This window comes from Magallana gigas, chromosome 6 (genome assembly GCF_963853765.1).
Source record: "Magallana gigas chromosome 6, xbMagGiga1.1, whole genome shotgun sequence".
In the NCBI taxonomy this organism is placed as follows: domain Eukaryota; kingdom Metazoa; phylum Mollusca; class Bivalvia; order Ostreida; family Ostreidae; genus Magallana; species Magallana gigas.
The window spans coordinates 15,208,938-15,223,803 of record NC_088858.1 but is presented as its reverse complement, the minus strand read 5'-3'; the positions used below and the strand labels follow the sequence as shown (position 1 = coordinate 15,223,803).

Sequence of the window (14,866 nt, the reverse complement as noted above, 5' to 3'; positions counted from 1 at the left end):
ACTTTTTTGCATTAAGGTACCTCACTACACCCAGACTTCTACTTCTTAAGACACTAAATCACAAGATGACGATAATGTTTTCAAATTTGTTAAATTGTTTATATCTTTTGATTGGATTGTATATCATCGTAGCTAAGTGGTTAAAGTATTGGGCTTCTAAACCGCAGATCATGAGTTCGAATCCGCCTGGAGCTTTTGTTCATGTTTACTGAATTAAATTTTTGAAAATGTAATTTTTCATCCAAAATTGCACATTTTTTTCTTATTTGACATAAATACTTCTTATCCATTATGATATCTATCAGAATCAAGTAATTTTCTGCTGATTTGAGAAAGTATTTCAAGGTGTAGTGAGCCACCTTAAAGATAATCTTTAATCATTAAAATATTACCGATGTCTTCTCTCTTCTAAAGTTAGGCCTTTATTTGCACCCTTTTCATTTGAACCTTTCTTTTTCTCTGCCTCCTTCTGTTTTTTTATTGCCTTTTCACGAGATTTTTCTCTCTGATTTCCCCCTGAAAGTAAGTAGCTTTGCATTTTTAAAAAACATGCAGAAGAAAATTAACAATATTTATAAGTTATCAATGATTATGCATGCAGGATATAACACTTCACTTCAGATACCATTACACAGTTTTTACAGGTGAAACTTATCTGCTCTGTTTCTTAGCTACAGGTCTTTAGCTCCAGGTCTGAAAAATGTTGGAAACACAACCTGGGATCTACAGCTCCTTACATGCTTAAAATTTGCAATTTACTTTACTTACCCAGACCTGTTAACCCTCCCACATTGCGCGGGAGACTCCCGCAAAATGGCCTAAAAATCTAAGATCTCCCGCATCCAACCTATCTCCCGCGCGGGAGACAAATTTCTCCCGCAATCGTATTTGTCTTCCCCATACCCCCCCCCCCCCCAATAAAACTTCTCAATCTTTACATGCAAATTTCAACAACCACTGCTGGTTTTTCTCTAATTTTGAGATCAAAAAGCTGCTGTGTAGCTTGAATATATCAAAATCCATCTCCAAGTACTATCTACCGTGATCATGGTATGACATGTTATAGTCCAGTTTACTTTTTACGATTACTTCCGGTTTTGACTTAAATCAGTTACGTATTTAGTTATGCATAGGCCTTAGAAAAAAATTAGTGAAAGCTTAAAACATCTTGATTTTACTCTGTAACACCAAAGAAAACAATACACAGCCAGTGGTGTCACTTAACAGGTGCACAGGTAAAGCACCCAAGCCACGTGCAGTGAGTCGTGACTAATTCTGTCTGGCCAGCACCGTCGGTAAAAATCAAAGTGAGTTTGGAACACTGAGTGTTTATACAAGCTACCGATAAAAAAAGCATTTCACAAGAGTTTTTAAAGTTAATAGTACCGGTACAATGAATTACAGGGATGCTATAGATATTACAACAGAGATCATTTTTAAATGCATGTTGTTTTGTGAATTAAAAATCAATCCTATATATAAGGCAAAAAATAATTTGAATGAATATTATTTACTGGTATTTTCTTAACTTGGTTTCAATGCAAATTCAAAATACACAAAATAAATTTTCTGTGTTTACCCTAGATGTCAGCATGCAGTGATGGTTCAATACTGAACAATTAGACTTGAGTTAATATAAAAAGTGGCACTATTGACTTCTTGTATTGTACCATGCAAACAAAATAATAGTTTTCTGAACATGTACAGCAACACAAGTTGTAATTGCACACTGGTAGTCATAGAAATAATAAAATCTAAAATGATTGCAAATGCATTAAGTACAATGGAAAAATAAGGTATCTAACAGTATTTTTAATATATATTTGCATTTCACATGAAAAAACGTCGTTTACGCAAAATCTCCCCCTTAGCTAAGTTGGTAAGGGGGAGATTCTCCCACATAGCAGCTTTGAAAGGTTAACAGGTATGACTTACCTGCTCTGTTCTCTAAATGACAAATGTACGACAAATATACATTTACAAAACAGAGCAGACATTCAATATGATGCCCCTATGATATTCTCCTTATATAAACGAATAAGCAGAGCTTTCATTGATAGAGGCTTTGTTCATCCATTTCTCAATAGAAAATAATCTTGTGTCTGTAAACTAGGCTACAAACTTTTCAGCATTAATAGAATGTTCAAACTGGTTTAAACTTGAAAGAGGCAAAGTGAGAAATGCATACACACCAAAATGTTGTTCGATGAAACCATCGTATTGATTATTATTGATAGTTATAATAATAAAAGTTTATGTATAAACTCTTGAATAGGCATATTTTGGTTTAACACAGACCACAGACCTCTGAATTCTTATCAGTAAGTCATTGAAAATGAAGGGGAAGAGAAAGATATATACCCTATCTATATATAAATACATAGATATGATATATATCTCTCTCGTCCCATACATTTAACAGCTTATTGATATGAATTCAGAAGTATGTGTCCAGGCTGTGGGTTTAATGACATGAGTATCTTGAGAAACGAAGATGACAGTTTCAGTAGAACATATATTTCTTAGGAATGTGCGATGTGTGATAAAGTAAGTGTTTTAACATATTATATAAATTCCAATCTACTTACTTGTCATTTTTGGCAACTTTTTAAGTTTGAGTTTGACAGAGAAATGGCGTCCACTGAGCCTATCGGCTATCTACTTTGTTTCGACGTCAGTATTCTACAAAATACTAACTGCGCTTGCGCGAATCAAGGCGGGTCGATTTACCCAAAGGGACCCAAAGAACATGAAGAATCAAATGCCGACTCTTTTGCTGATAAAATATACATTTTATTTTATAGTGAATCTAGGTATCCCCTTCCTTGTTGAAAAAAAACCCAATGGCATATCGCTTAATCAAATTGACTTTGAAAAAAGCATTTATTTATTTTCTTCCGATGTAAGTAAAAATAGCATTTAAATATTTCTCCTCCGATTTAGTAAATCTGTTTTTTATTTTTTGGAAAGCAGAAGTCTTTATTTTTAGGAGGTAGCCCTATGATGAAATTAGTATTTTCGTAAAAAAGAATGTGTGAACAGTACATATATATACACATGTACTATGTTAAAGGGACATTAAGGCCTGCACAATTTGAGCCCAAATTTTTCAAAATGCGTTTTTTCATATCTTATGACTGTGACAATCACGGTTCATATCGAACACACCCGATTTTGTTCCCCCCCCCCCCCCCAATAATTCTTTGCAACGGGCTTGGCCGACCCTAACAATAGGCGCTAGGATATATACCCGGCCGAGCTGTCCAGCGATTAAGACGTGCTTAGTGTTAGTAGGGGGTATCGTGGAAGAAGCCTGTGTGGCATATGGTTTCTATTTCGAACCATCTACCAGTATTTGATTTTTAGTTTCCAAATATCAAAGTCATTTTGACCACGGAACATCACCTAACTCATGATCTTTTTTATTTATTTCAAATTAAAACATCGAGAGCATAGACATAAGTCTAAGTATACGTAAAGTGAAATGCATTATTTAGTTTAATATTTGATTATAAACGCTCGAATATGAAGACGATTGGTTCCGGTGATCCCATAGTCGTAAGTCTTATATTAGTGTCTTTCCACAAACGATTATTCAAAAATAAAATTTGGTGTTATGACATCAAATTTTATTCTTAAATAAACATATATGGAAAGACATTAAGTATGATCTATGTATTGATTCTGTTTGAGTCGTCGTGTAATTTACAGTTAATTAGAATTAAGCTTGTCTATGTAAAAAAAAAAAAACCCTGATAACACTTTAATTAATTATAACACGCATGCAAGATAGATGATAGAAATTATGAGAGAGAGAGAGAGAGAGAGAGAGAGAGAGAGAGAGAGAGATGGTTTCCAAAAACATTTGACATAATCACAATTTGTTGATAAGTTTTCCAATAACACTGGATTTATCGTCTTTGTTGCTCAAAAGTTAAAAAATTATAGATGCAGACACATCTCCATGGTTGCAGATGAAAAAGGGCATAGGTACATGTTACATTTTGTTGATAAATAATTTATTTGAATACATGTACAGTTTGCCTACATGACAGGACTATTTACATGAGTTACCGTGCTCTATCTTACTCCAGAGAAGTAAAATTTCCTTCACCGGTTTTTGGAGCATACTCCAAATAGTACTCAGCGGAGAACGTACTCCAAAACTTTTATAACCTCGGTTTTTAGAGTCGTACTCAGTGGAGCACATACTCGGAGTACGGAGTACGAGTTTGAGTAGGAGTATGAAAAAAGTTTTATAACCTCGGGGCCTGGTTTGCCCGAGTAGTTGATTAAAATCAACTCCCAAAAATATATATAACATCGCGATCAAAAAAACAAAATAAATCACATGAAATAATAAATAGTTATTGTCTGTCTTTGAACACTCAGACTTTTTACCTACAAAAAAAAAAGAAAAGAATGACAGCTCTTGGTTTCCCGTTTTCGTTTTGTCAATCGTCATTCCGCAAATTAAATCCGTGCAGTATTTGAAAATTCAACCTGACCTGATCCGAAGAAAAGCATGGACATTTCTGTCATATTCAGCAGTCAGCATTGGAAATGATGAACTAAAGAAAGTGGTGAGTATATTCTATGAAATATTAAATCATGAACAACAAGAGTTGCTCAGCGGCATTTATGACCGAGAGCATCATATCATAATGGCGCAATGGCGTCACACTCGTATATAATATTGTTGCACACGAGTTCTCTATCGATCAGCCGTTCTATTTGTGGCTTTTGTGATTTTTTTTTAAATAAAGAGGTAGGGTGATTTAACCATGCATCGGACACATACCTTGGATCGGACAACTTTGTTTATAAATATACAAATATATGTGCATGCGCTCATGTGTTGTTTCGTATATTCCTGAATTATACTCTGTCCCAAGTTATTTTGGATTCACGTTTGGCTTAATTGTTTGATATTTATAAATACCCCAGGATTCAAACGATGTTCATTCAAAAGTATTAAAAATTTCCAAGATTTATCAGTCAAAACGCCCCTGTTAGCTTATCAGTCTACGGAGATTTTGCATTGCAGCAAGCCCGGATGATAACGTTGAAATATTGCGCGATGTATTCCGAGTGTATTCCGAATGGAGAAAAGATGTAAACATTCCCCATTATAAATCTCCGTAAGGAATCTGTTTTCGTTCCTGTGAATTTTTCCGAGTGAAAGATGATAATGTGTCAATGAAATTATCTTGGAAAATATCCCTTTCAACTATTTCAATTGCACTTCTTTCACAGGTAAGTGTATTTTTATTAAAAATCGTCCAAATGTGCAGCATAAATATCTTGGGACAGACTATAGAACAAATGAACTTTATCATTATTAAGAATTTGACAGTCACATTGTCAAAGAAATAGCAATATAGACATCGTAAAAAGACATCAAATATGCCATTATTGAAAATTTAGTTACGAAGATTTTACACTAAAGCATTATTTGAATGTTGTGCGTTTGATTGTGAATTGGTGAAAATGCACTCTCTGCCTAAAATAATTAGAAAGAAGTAAGTTTTGAAACAAAATTTGATTAAAATAAGTCCAAGAAATTTGAACAATTAATGTCAAGGTCATTATTGCACCATATGTTCATTTCACCATGGATCGGACAAAAATTAACCATGCATCGGACAGTTTTCACTGCATGATTTCTTCTAATAATATGGAAATTATGTGCCCATTCCTTGTGATATACTTTAAATGTGAAGTAAAATAAAAATGTGAAAAATAATTGATACAAACATTTTTCTCAAACCACTTAAAAATCGAGTTTTACGGACACACCCTTTTTAGTCCAAAGTTCCTGTAGGAACTGGCACGATAAAGAACCCCTTATGATAAATATTCCTTTAAACAGAAGCACTAGTCTAAATTCCTATATGTAGATTTAAGGACTTACATTAAAAGAAATATGAATTGCAATTGAATAAATTAATATTTCCAAACCTTTGTATTTTTGCATTAAAACCAGAAAATGTTGTTATTTTTAATCTCTACTGCACTGCTTTAGCTGTCCGATGCTTGGTAAATATTGTCCGATCCATGGTGAAATAGTTCAACGCTTCATTAATTTGCTTTATTTTCTACATTTTTAACAATTTCACAATTTTTTCTCCAATAATTAAGCAAGGGGAAAACCTGCAACTTTTAAAACAAGTTTTATTTATATTTGGACGATATTTGATGCGTGAACAAAGGGAAAAATCCAAAGGTGTCCGATGCATGGTGAAATCACCCTATATATATAATTGATAGAAATTCAGAGGTTTGTCGTTGTAATCTATTACGCGCTAGAAATTTTCCTAAAAGTATGGTAAACAACGGGCTCATCACGAACTTTCTCCGAGTATGTGACCACCTATATAGTTCTGATTTTTGACCAGTTCCGAATAGTTCATAAATTACATAGCAATTAATTAATGAAAGTAAAGATGGAGAAAAATATTAATACCTTTAATATAAACACTTATTAATGTTTGTTTAAATTCTGCAGCAGTTTCATTTTTTGCGGTCATAAATACAGCCATTTTACAGTTCATTGCAACGCTAATATACATGTAGTAGGAAAGGAGGAATGAGCATATACATATTGAAAACATATGGCTGGACTGGGAATCAAACCCGGGACCCCTGCAACTCTAGTCAGGAGCTCTACCACTGAGCTATCCAGGCCGATATCCACGGTCCATATAGCCCCAACTACTACATTCCTCCCTTCTTAAATAGTCTTCGACCCTGAAGACACAACACAAGTTCAACTTGTCAGGACTTATTATATTTATATTGCCTGAACAAGGAAGGCCACGGCACCATCTGTAGTAGGAAAGGAGGAATGAGCATATACATATTGAAAACATATGGCTGGACCGGGATTCGAACCCGGGACCCCTGCAACTCTAGTCAGGAGCTCTACCACTGAGCTATCCAGGCCGATATCCACGGTCCATATAGCCCCAACTACTACATACACATAAAATCGTCTGTCAGTGCCTTTAGTTATCACTTGCAACATGAATTTTTTTATTAAAAGTAGGTTTGGTGTGTATTCTAACATACTAATCATGTTGATGCAGGTAAAAAAATTAAAAAAAAGAAAACAAGTAGATGCAAAATTTTATCGAGCTGTCATTTGACGAGTTCCGAATACCAAATTTGGTTTTCACTGTTTTAAGATAAAATGAAGAGGTGGATTGAATCAAATACTTCTGGAATTCATTAATAGTCTTTATAAGTTTTAAATAAATCATATTGTACCACAGTAATGATAAAAGAAGGCGCTGTGACTGTATTCTGACAGGACGTTAGAAACTGGTCTAAAATATTAATTGTGATTTTGACATTTCCTTGCAAATCAAACTGTATATGTTAAGAAAATACCAATAAATGGACAGCAGTGTGTTTGTTTTCACTGTAAAGATACTATGAGAACTCTTAATAATTTGTAGTGAGTTTAGTTTAGTTTTTGCAGTCCTGATGCAAAGTTTGTCACAACTAGCAGTTAATTGGTGAATAAATTATCAATATCGCTTAACTTTAAGAGTGGCAAGTACTGATTCGGCCAAATAAAACGTATTTTGAGATCTAATTTTTTTGTTGATGTACACCATATCCCTGCTCATATTATCAAAAATCTCACTTGAGAGTATACACTTCAGCTGATGTAGGATGTAGCGATGCATTGATTGATGACACTATTTGATGTAACAGTTAAACAGGTAGAATCACGGGTTACAGTTTTTAAAAGATGTATACCAGGGAATATTTACAGCACCGCCAAATCCATTACCCTATGCGGAACTGGTCAAACAACTTTATATAATACACTAGTATAATGTATCATATATAGTGTAGGGGTGGTCACATAATAAGAGGTTAAATGTCCCTGAGTGATAAGCCCAATTTGGCTTTCTTTTATATATATGATATCATATGTAATCATGTGCATTGTTTGAATTTTATTTAAACATTATTCCTTATTCATTTAAGTGTTGTGTTAATAAATGGTTATCCACTGTACCTTGCATTCACAGGTGTTTGGGGACAGGAACACAACCCCCCCCCCCCCCCCCCCCCCATATTCATTTTGTAATGAGGTTCCTGAGTTATTTTTTTCATAATTTATTTTTTATTTTAAAGCATATGTTGATGTATAATACACTATAAAAATTCACAATAACATGAGAAATGAGTTATATATATTCTACCAGTGGTATTGTTATATATAGCTTATTTCATGTCAATTTGTGAATTTTTTTAGTGTGTATAGTGAAACTTTTTTTTTGTTTCCTCTAGTTTGATAAATGCAGAAGACACACCTGTTAGTGAGAGCATTGGACATGGCACATCCAGTAAGTATCTTTAATTAAATCTATTGACCTGTGAAAAATTCTGTAATCTATCAATCCACATGTCAAAAAATATTTTATGAAATTTTTTCCCATATTCAAAATTTTCACAAAGTAAGTAGGCTTATGTTAGCTTTTCTGATTAAAACTTGTCTGTCATCTGTAGTCGGCATTGTAGTCATGATAAACTTTTCACTTAAAGACAAATCTTAAAAAATCCTCTTAGCCAAAACCAATTGATCAGAAAAGCTGAAGGTAGTGTAGATTAAAGTTTGTTCCAATCAAGATTCCCGGGGTTCAATTATACGATTGGTGCTGAAATTTTGGTTGGTCATTTATAGAAATGTCTTGCTAATAGGGCTAACACAGGTCACCGAAATAACCAAAAACCACGGAACAATTTGTTTGGTTCCGTTTTTCGGGATTTCGGTTCGGTATGGTTTGTGTAATAGAATCCGTATTTTTATGAAAATTGGCATGAAATTTAAAGGTTTATTAGTGTGGACCTGTTGTTTGTAATAAACATTGACTTGCATACAACTGGCCATGTATACCGATGATTGTTCACTCATCCTAAAAAAAAATACCTGTGTATAAAGGATAAACACTAGTTCAATAAACAAAGATGGCGGCTTACGATTCGGACATCGAACATGTTTTCAATATTTGTTTATAGAAATGTTTAGGGTAAAAAAAAATTGGATTTATTAGTAGTGAGATTGAATGATAAAAGTCAGAAGTCAGATCCATGCAAAATAATGTGGGAAAATCTGCGTGGATACAGAAAACAGAACACACAGTGTGCATTACCTGTAACTTGAAAATACACGAACATATCATTAGGCTTTACTTGTTTCAAATCACAAATATACTTTTTATGATAACATATGATTTTTATCAAATCTCCTGTAACCATTTATCAAAAGAAGCTTTGAACTATATCTTAAAACGAATGACTTGAATTGAAAAATCGGCCATAAAACTTATTTTTAAACTATCAAGAAAGGAACTTCATAATGAAATATTGAAAACGAAAGTTTACAATTATTTTTTTCTAATAATCCTTTGTAGTACATACGGCTTTAAAAATGTTCTTCAAGTTATTTGAGGTGAAATTATTCTTTAAAATAATATAGTTTTTATTTTAAAATTTTACTTAACATTATCAAATGTAATTTAAATTTCTAGTCAGGAAACTAGTTATTGTGTTTAAGTTTCTTATTAAAGAGTGAAGAAATAGAAAAAATGAACATTTGAAGTATAAACAATGAATTTTTATTTGAAAGTAGACCCGAACTGAAAAACCCGAAACCGAACCGAAAATTTTACAACCCGACCCAAAAAAATTTGGAACCGTGACAGCCCTACTTGCTAAACATTAAATACTTGTACAGAAAAATTAAAAGGATGATATGCAGTAATCCTTCTTAAACGATGAATTATTAGGGCCCAGCTCTGCGGGCGCCCTATAGTGATCAGTCTGTCTTTCCATCCTTCCCTCTGTCTGTCCATCTGAGATCTGTTGTTCGGAGCATATCTTCTCTCCCCTTGGCCTAATCTGGCTCATACTTCACCCACAGAGTGCCTTTGGGTTAAGGGTGTACAGTGACCTTGAACCATGTTTCCAGGTCTAAGGTTAAGGCCATAGCAGAATTTTATATAAAATCCTTATCCGGGGCATATCTTCTCTCCCCTTAGTCCAATATTGCTCATTCTTCACTCACAGATTGTCTATGGTCAAAGGGTGTGCAGTGACCTTGAATGAAGTTTGTAGGTTAAGGGTCAAGGTCATATTAGACCACGCGAAAATTCTTTGTTCAGAGCATATATACTTTTCACTTAGCCCTATTTGGCTCATACTTCACATAAACAGCGCTTTTGAGTAAAGAGTGTGTAGTGACCTTGAACCATTTTTCAAGGTCAGATGTGGTCATAACAGAATTATATGAAAAATCCTTGTCCAGACCATATCTTTACTCCCTTTTCTCAAGTCTGACTCATACTTCACCCACATGGTGCCTTTGATCAAAGGGTATGCAGTAACCTTGAATAATGTTTGTAGGTCAAGTGTCAAGGTCATATCGGATCACACAAAAATCCTTTTTTTAAGAGCATACATATTTTTTCCACTTAGCCCTATTTGGCTAATGCTTTACTTAAACAGAGCTTTTTGGTTAATGGCATGTAGTGACCTTGAACCAAGTCAATGTGAAGGTCATAGCAGATCTCTTTATAATCAGTTTTAGACCATAGATTATTTCCCATTTGCTTAATCTTTCTCAGATTAAACAAAAATGCCTATATGTAAGGGGTAATGAGATTGAATTAGAAGTTCTATGCAAGCTGGAAAATTTCTAAGTTATAGGTCAAGGTCAAAGCAAAATTCTTTGAAATTCTTTTCATCCTATTGTCCATTTTTTAGTGGGGCCCCTTTGAGATGGTCACCATCTCAATGTTGTCTAGTACTAAATCTACAACAATTTTGATAGTTTTTTTAGACACGAGTAAATAAAAATAATGGTTTTTAAACAATTTACATTTGCAGCCATAGTTCTCACACATTATTGTTATGGGGATAAATGCATTATTGCTGTTCTTAAGGTGGTATGGGACACCTGTCAATATTAATGTGGATAAAAGTTCATTTATATAATCAAAATACTTTCATCTGTTTAGAATTTTCAAATTTTACAAAATTTGACCAAAATTAAGTTTTTAATTAACTTGAAGGTAAAAGTTATAAAAACCCTAGCGGGATTTGAACTCATGACTTACAGATCCATAGGTAATGCTCTAACCCATTGCGCTAAGCTGTTAGATAACTGATTTGGGAAAGAAAAGTAAATTTAAAATTGAAATTGATTTTATTGCTCATTACGATAAGAAGTACATCACAATATGGAAGTGTCCCATACCACCTTAAGAAAATATTACAGCGGATATTCATCTTAGTTTGTAGCCATTTGTTATTTTTTAATAAAGTTGAAAATAATAGGTGGGCCTTAGTACAATAGAATGATATGCCTGTTAATACATTGATTAGAATAGCATTTAACATATCAAGTGACAACATTTTTCATTGAGTTTATTCATCAAGTGAGTAAGGTTATAAAACTCTTCTTTCAGATCTGATGGTAAAATTGTTGACCACCCTCTTCCTTAAACCTTTTCTGTCAATGCATTTTAGTTTTCTATTTCACAACAATTTCAATTTGGTACATTGCCCATGCTCAAAGCTATGTCACTTATCTTGGTTAAAAATTTTCCATATTGAATCAACATAACAATAAATTAAATGCGATACAAAATGTCTTGATATGAAACGTTAGGTATCAATTAATAGTAAATTTGTTATTTCAATTTATTTTTCAGATTCAGGAATTTGAACCCAGTGTTCTAAGACATGTGCATGATGATGAAGAGGGCAATAATTTTGCTAGTGAAATTGTATGCCACTTTATGGATGGAAGATACTTTATAAAGACCAAGTTTCATGCAGAGTTTCTTGAAAAATTAAAGGATGAAAGAGCAACAAAAAAAACCTGGATCTATCTAAACGGACTTGAGGGTTTAGGGAAATCATCATCATCAATTTACTATGTTTTGAAATGTCGGGAAAATGGCGACCTCTCAGTTCATTATGTTGACTTAAATAGAATTGAAGAAAGAGATGAAGATTTGGAATCCTTTGAAGCTTATTCTAAGAAATTTGGAAATAGAGACTGCGTAATAGTGGATCATCTTACCCTGTATAATGCCCATTATCTAGAAAAAGTTAAAAAAATTGTCAAGCGGCAAGTTTCATATCCACAGTTCATTCTCATTGAAACAGGTTTCACTGCAAGTGCACATAAGTTTATGGAATTTGGAAGAGAATTTCAGCTTGATGAAGACACTTTTCTCAACATTTGGAAGGGATCCTTAGAATACATGTTATCGCAAAAAGACAAGGAGGACATGAATTATGAGCATAGATTAGGCCTTTTAGATAAAGGAAAGGAAGTTTATGATGAATTTTCAAAGGAGTACATAATGACACCTAGATTATTGAACAGTGTGTTAGAAGATATGTATACAAGAACAAATGAAACAGTTGAAGAGGCATTTGCCCAGTATACAAAAGAAAAACAACATAAAATCCTAAATTGTAAAAGTTCTGAAAACATTGAATATGCCAAGTTTCAGCTCCACACTGCTGTTCTTCTCCATTGTATTCCAAACAAACAAGAAATCATCATTAAAAGAGAATGGGCACAGGAATTAAAAATAGGAATCAACATTTTTGAAGTTGAGCATTACAAAATTCAAACACCAGGTCTTCTACAAAGTAATCTTGAATATGCAAGAATGGGTTTGGATGTTGGGGATATCTGTGTGAAAATTCGACATTTGATTCCTACCTTAGCAAACTGTTGGCGAGAAAGGTTTCCTTATGATTTAGAGGGGATACTACAAATTGCAAAAAATGTTGGTTCTGATAAAATTTTGCCAATTATGTTTCAGAATGGTGGTGCAAGAAAAGAGTTTGAAAAATTGTTAGTTGATACTCAAAAAGAGATCCAATCTGTACTTTTGCCATTCTCCATTGGTGGTGAAACAATTTATCAGGTATCACAGTCAAAGCAAGAATTGTTACAAACACCATGTACTGTAGTGCCATCTGTTGAAAATTTCTTTGAACGAAATGCGAAAGAGTTATCTTCGTATTATCAAGATATACCAGAAAATTTCAAAGGTCATGAACAAAATGTAGCTTTATTTTCCCTGTTTATAAAACAACTTTCAAATAACTTTGATAAGTTTTTGGTGTATCCACTGATACCAAATTTCATGGGAGTAGACTACTTTGTTTTTTACAATGTCTCTGTTGATCGTTGTGAAGGTTGTACATCATCTAAAAGGATCAAAGTTCAGGAAAAAACATTGTACCTTGTTCAAGTGGCAACAGGTGCTATGCATCGAGGTGATACTATTGGTCAAGCTTTGAATGTAGTGAAACAAATTTTTGCAAACGAAAATGTTGTAGTTCATCTTGTTATTGTTGCAAGTCAGAATAAAGAGTCCTTTACATTGACCAAGTGTGCATTTGAAAACATTTCTGTGATCAACTTACATGGAACAGAAAAACCATTACTACAAAATAACTGCCTCCTGTATCAATTTTACTTGGAACTTTTGAAGTCATCCTAAGCTTTTGATACATATTCATGAACAGGTTCATAAAAAATGGCATGCCATATTGTGAAAGTTATATCAGCTTCCTGTTAAATTACTTTATTTTTGTCAATAACGAACTTTCATCAGGTTTTAGCAACTGTTACAATGTACAATACACCTTATTACACTTTAATTTATTTGCATTTATATTTGTATTTTTAGCTTTGTTTTTGCAATGTGTCTTTAGTCTTTTGGTTCACTTGAGCTTAGAGCTTGTGACCTTTTTATTCATATGTTGGCAGTAAACTATAGAGTATTTATTTTGATCTTTTTTCCCAGAACCATTGGGCTAAGTTAACTAAACCTGTAGTTATGTAAATTCAATTACGGTATATCATATACGAAATAATATACCGGTATGTGTTTAGATGCCTTTACAGTACGAGAGTAGATTTAAAACTTAGCACATATAAAAGAAAATTGGTATGTTACTCTTGCTTTGGGTCATATCATTAGTATATTTAGTTTTCAGTTAGTCAGGAGGGATTGTATTTATAAAGAATTGGCTTGGCTTGTAGGCTCCTCTTTTTTTTTCTTTTTCTTTTTTGCAAAGGGGGGGGGGGGCTATTTATTAGGAGCAGCACCACATGGTAAAAGCATAAAATATTGGTCTCTAATTAATCTAACTTCTGTAATAATCTTCCATCATACATTATGCTGCATGTTTTGAATGTAGGTACATTTTGGTTGAGAGATTTTTAGAGAATCTATTTTTTCCTCATAGAGATGATTATTTATAATTTTTTTTTGTAATTTAAAAGGGTGTTTTTATGCTTTGACATAAATTGAAAGTCAAATACCGCGTTACAAGCAAGTTAGAGAGGTTAAAATTCTTTGTTTTGTAAACAAAGCTTTCAGAGTCCTGTTATCATGGTTATTGTTTACATGTGTTTCAATCTAATGCATGTTGCTATTTGTTTTTTTGGTTTTTTTTTTTTTTATAAAATTACTAATTCACTTTCATTCATTTATTCAATATTTTATTCCTCTTTTCAGAGAGTACATGAGATGTATGTTATTGAACAAAATCAAACATGCATATTATAAAACAATTATGAAATATTTATAAAGAGATACATATGTTAACAAGCGTGAAAATGTGAGTAGTATTATAATTGAAAGGTGAAATGTATCGTGCTAAATCAGTTCAAAGAGGTGGTTGCAGAAAAAATAAATTACAACAATAGTAATAATAATATATATATATATATATATATATATATATATATATATATATATATATATATATATATATTTCCAGATTCTTGGTAAGTCCGTTCCAGTATGAA

The 14,866-nt window shown here is 33.0% G+C and overlaps 1 protein-coding gene, 1 long non-coding RNA gene and 1 other non-coding gene across 3 annotated transcripts; 1 reads left to right on the top strand and 2 right to left on the bottom strand.

The window, feature by feature from the left end:
• Positions 1–414: 414 nt before the first annotated feature.
• Positions 415–854, bottom strand: LOC109619347 (uncharacterized). The gene is made up of 2 exons (XR_010714536.1): positions 775–854; positions 415–516 (listed from the first exon to the last, which is right to left on the bottom strand). It is a non-coding gene; the product is annotated as an uncharacterized lncRNA (long non-coding RNA).
• Positions 855–4,444: 3,590 nt separating this feature from the next.
• LOC105343598 (uncharacterized) lies at positions 4,445–13,585 on the top strand. The gene is made up of 3 exons (XM_066086876.1): positions 4,445–4,583; positions 8,308–8,363; positions 11,733–13,585. Exons 2-3 carry the CDS (start codon positions 8,316–8,318, stop codon positions 13,548–13,550), a joined length of 1,866 nt encoding a protein of 621 aa, XP_065942948.1. The 5' UTR covers positions 4,445–4,583; positions 8,308–8,315; the 3' UTR covers positions 13,551–13,585.
• On the bottom strand, positions 6,874–6,946 carry Trnas-aga (transfer RNA serine (anticodon AGA)). The gene has a single exon. It is a non-coding gene; the product is annotated as a tRNA-Ser (tRNA).
• Positions 13,586–14,866: the final 1,281 nt, after the last annotated feature.

Excerpts from the sequence above, each read along its gene's own strand:
- LOC105343598 (XM_066086876.1), top strand. The coding sequence starts at position 8,316 with ATGCAGAAGACACACCTGTTAGTGAGAGCATTGGACATGGCACATCCA. Across the intron at positions 8,364-11,732 it reads CATTGGACATGGCACATCCA|ATTCAGGAATTTGAACCCAG; the intron begins GTAAGTATCTTT and ends TTTATTTTTCAG.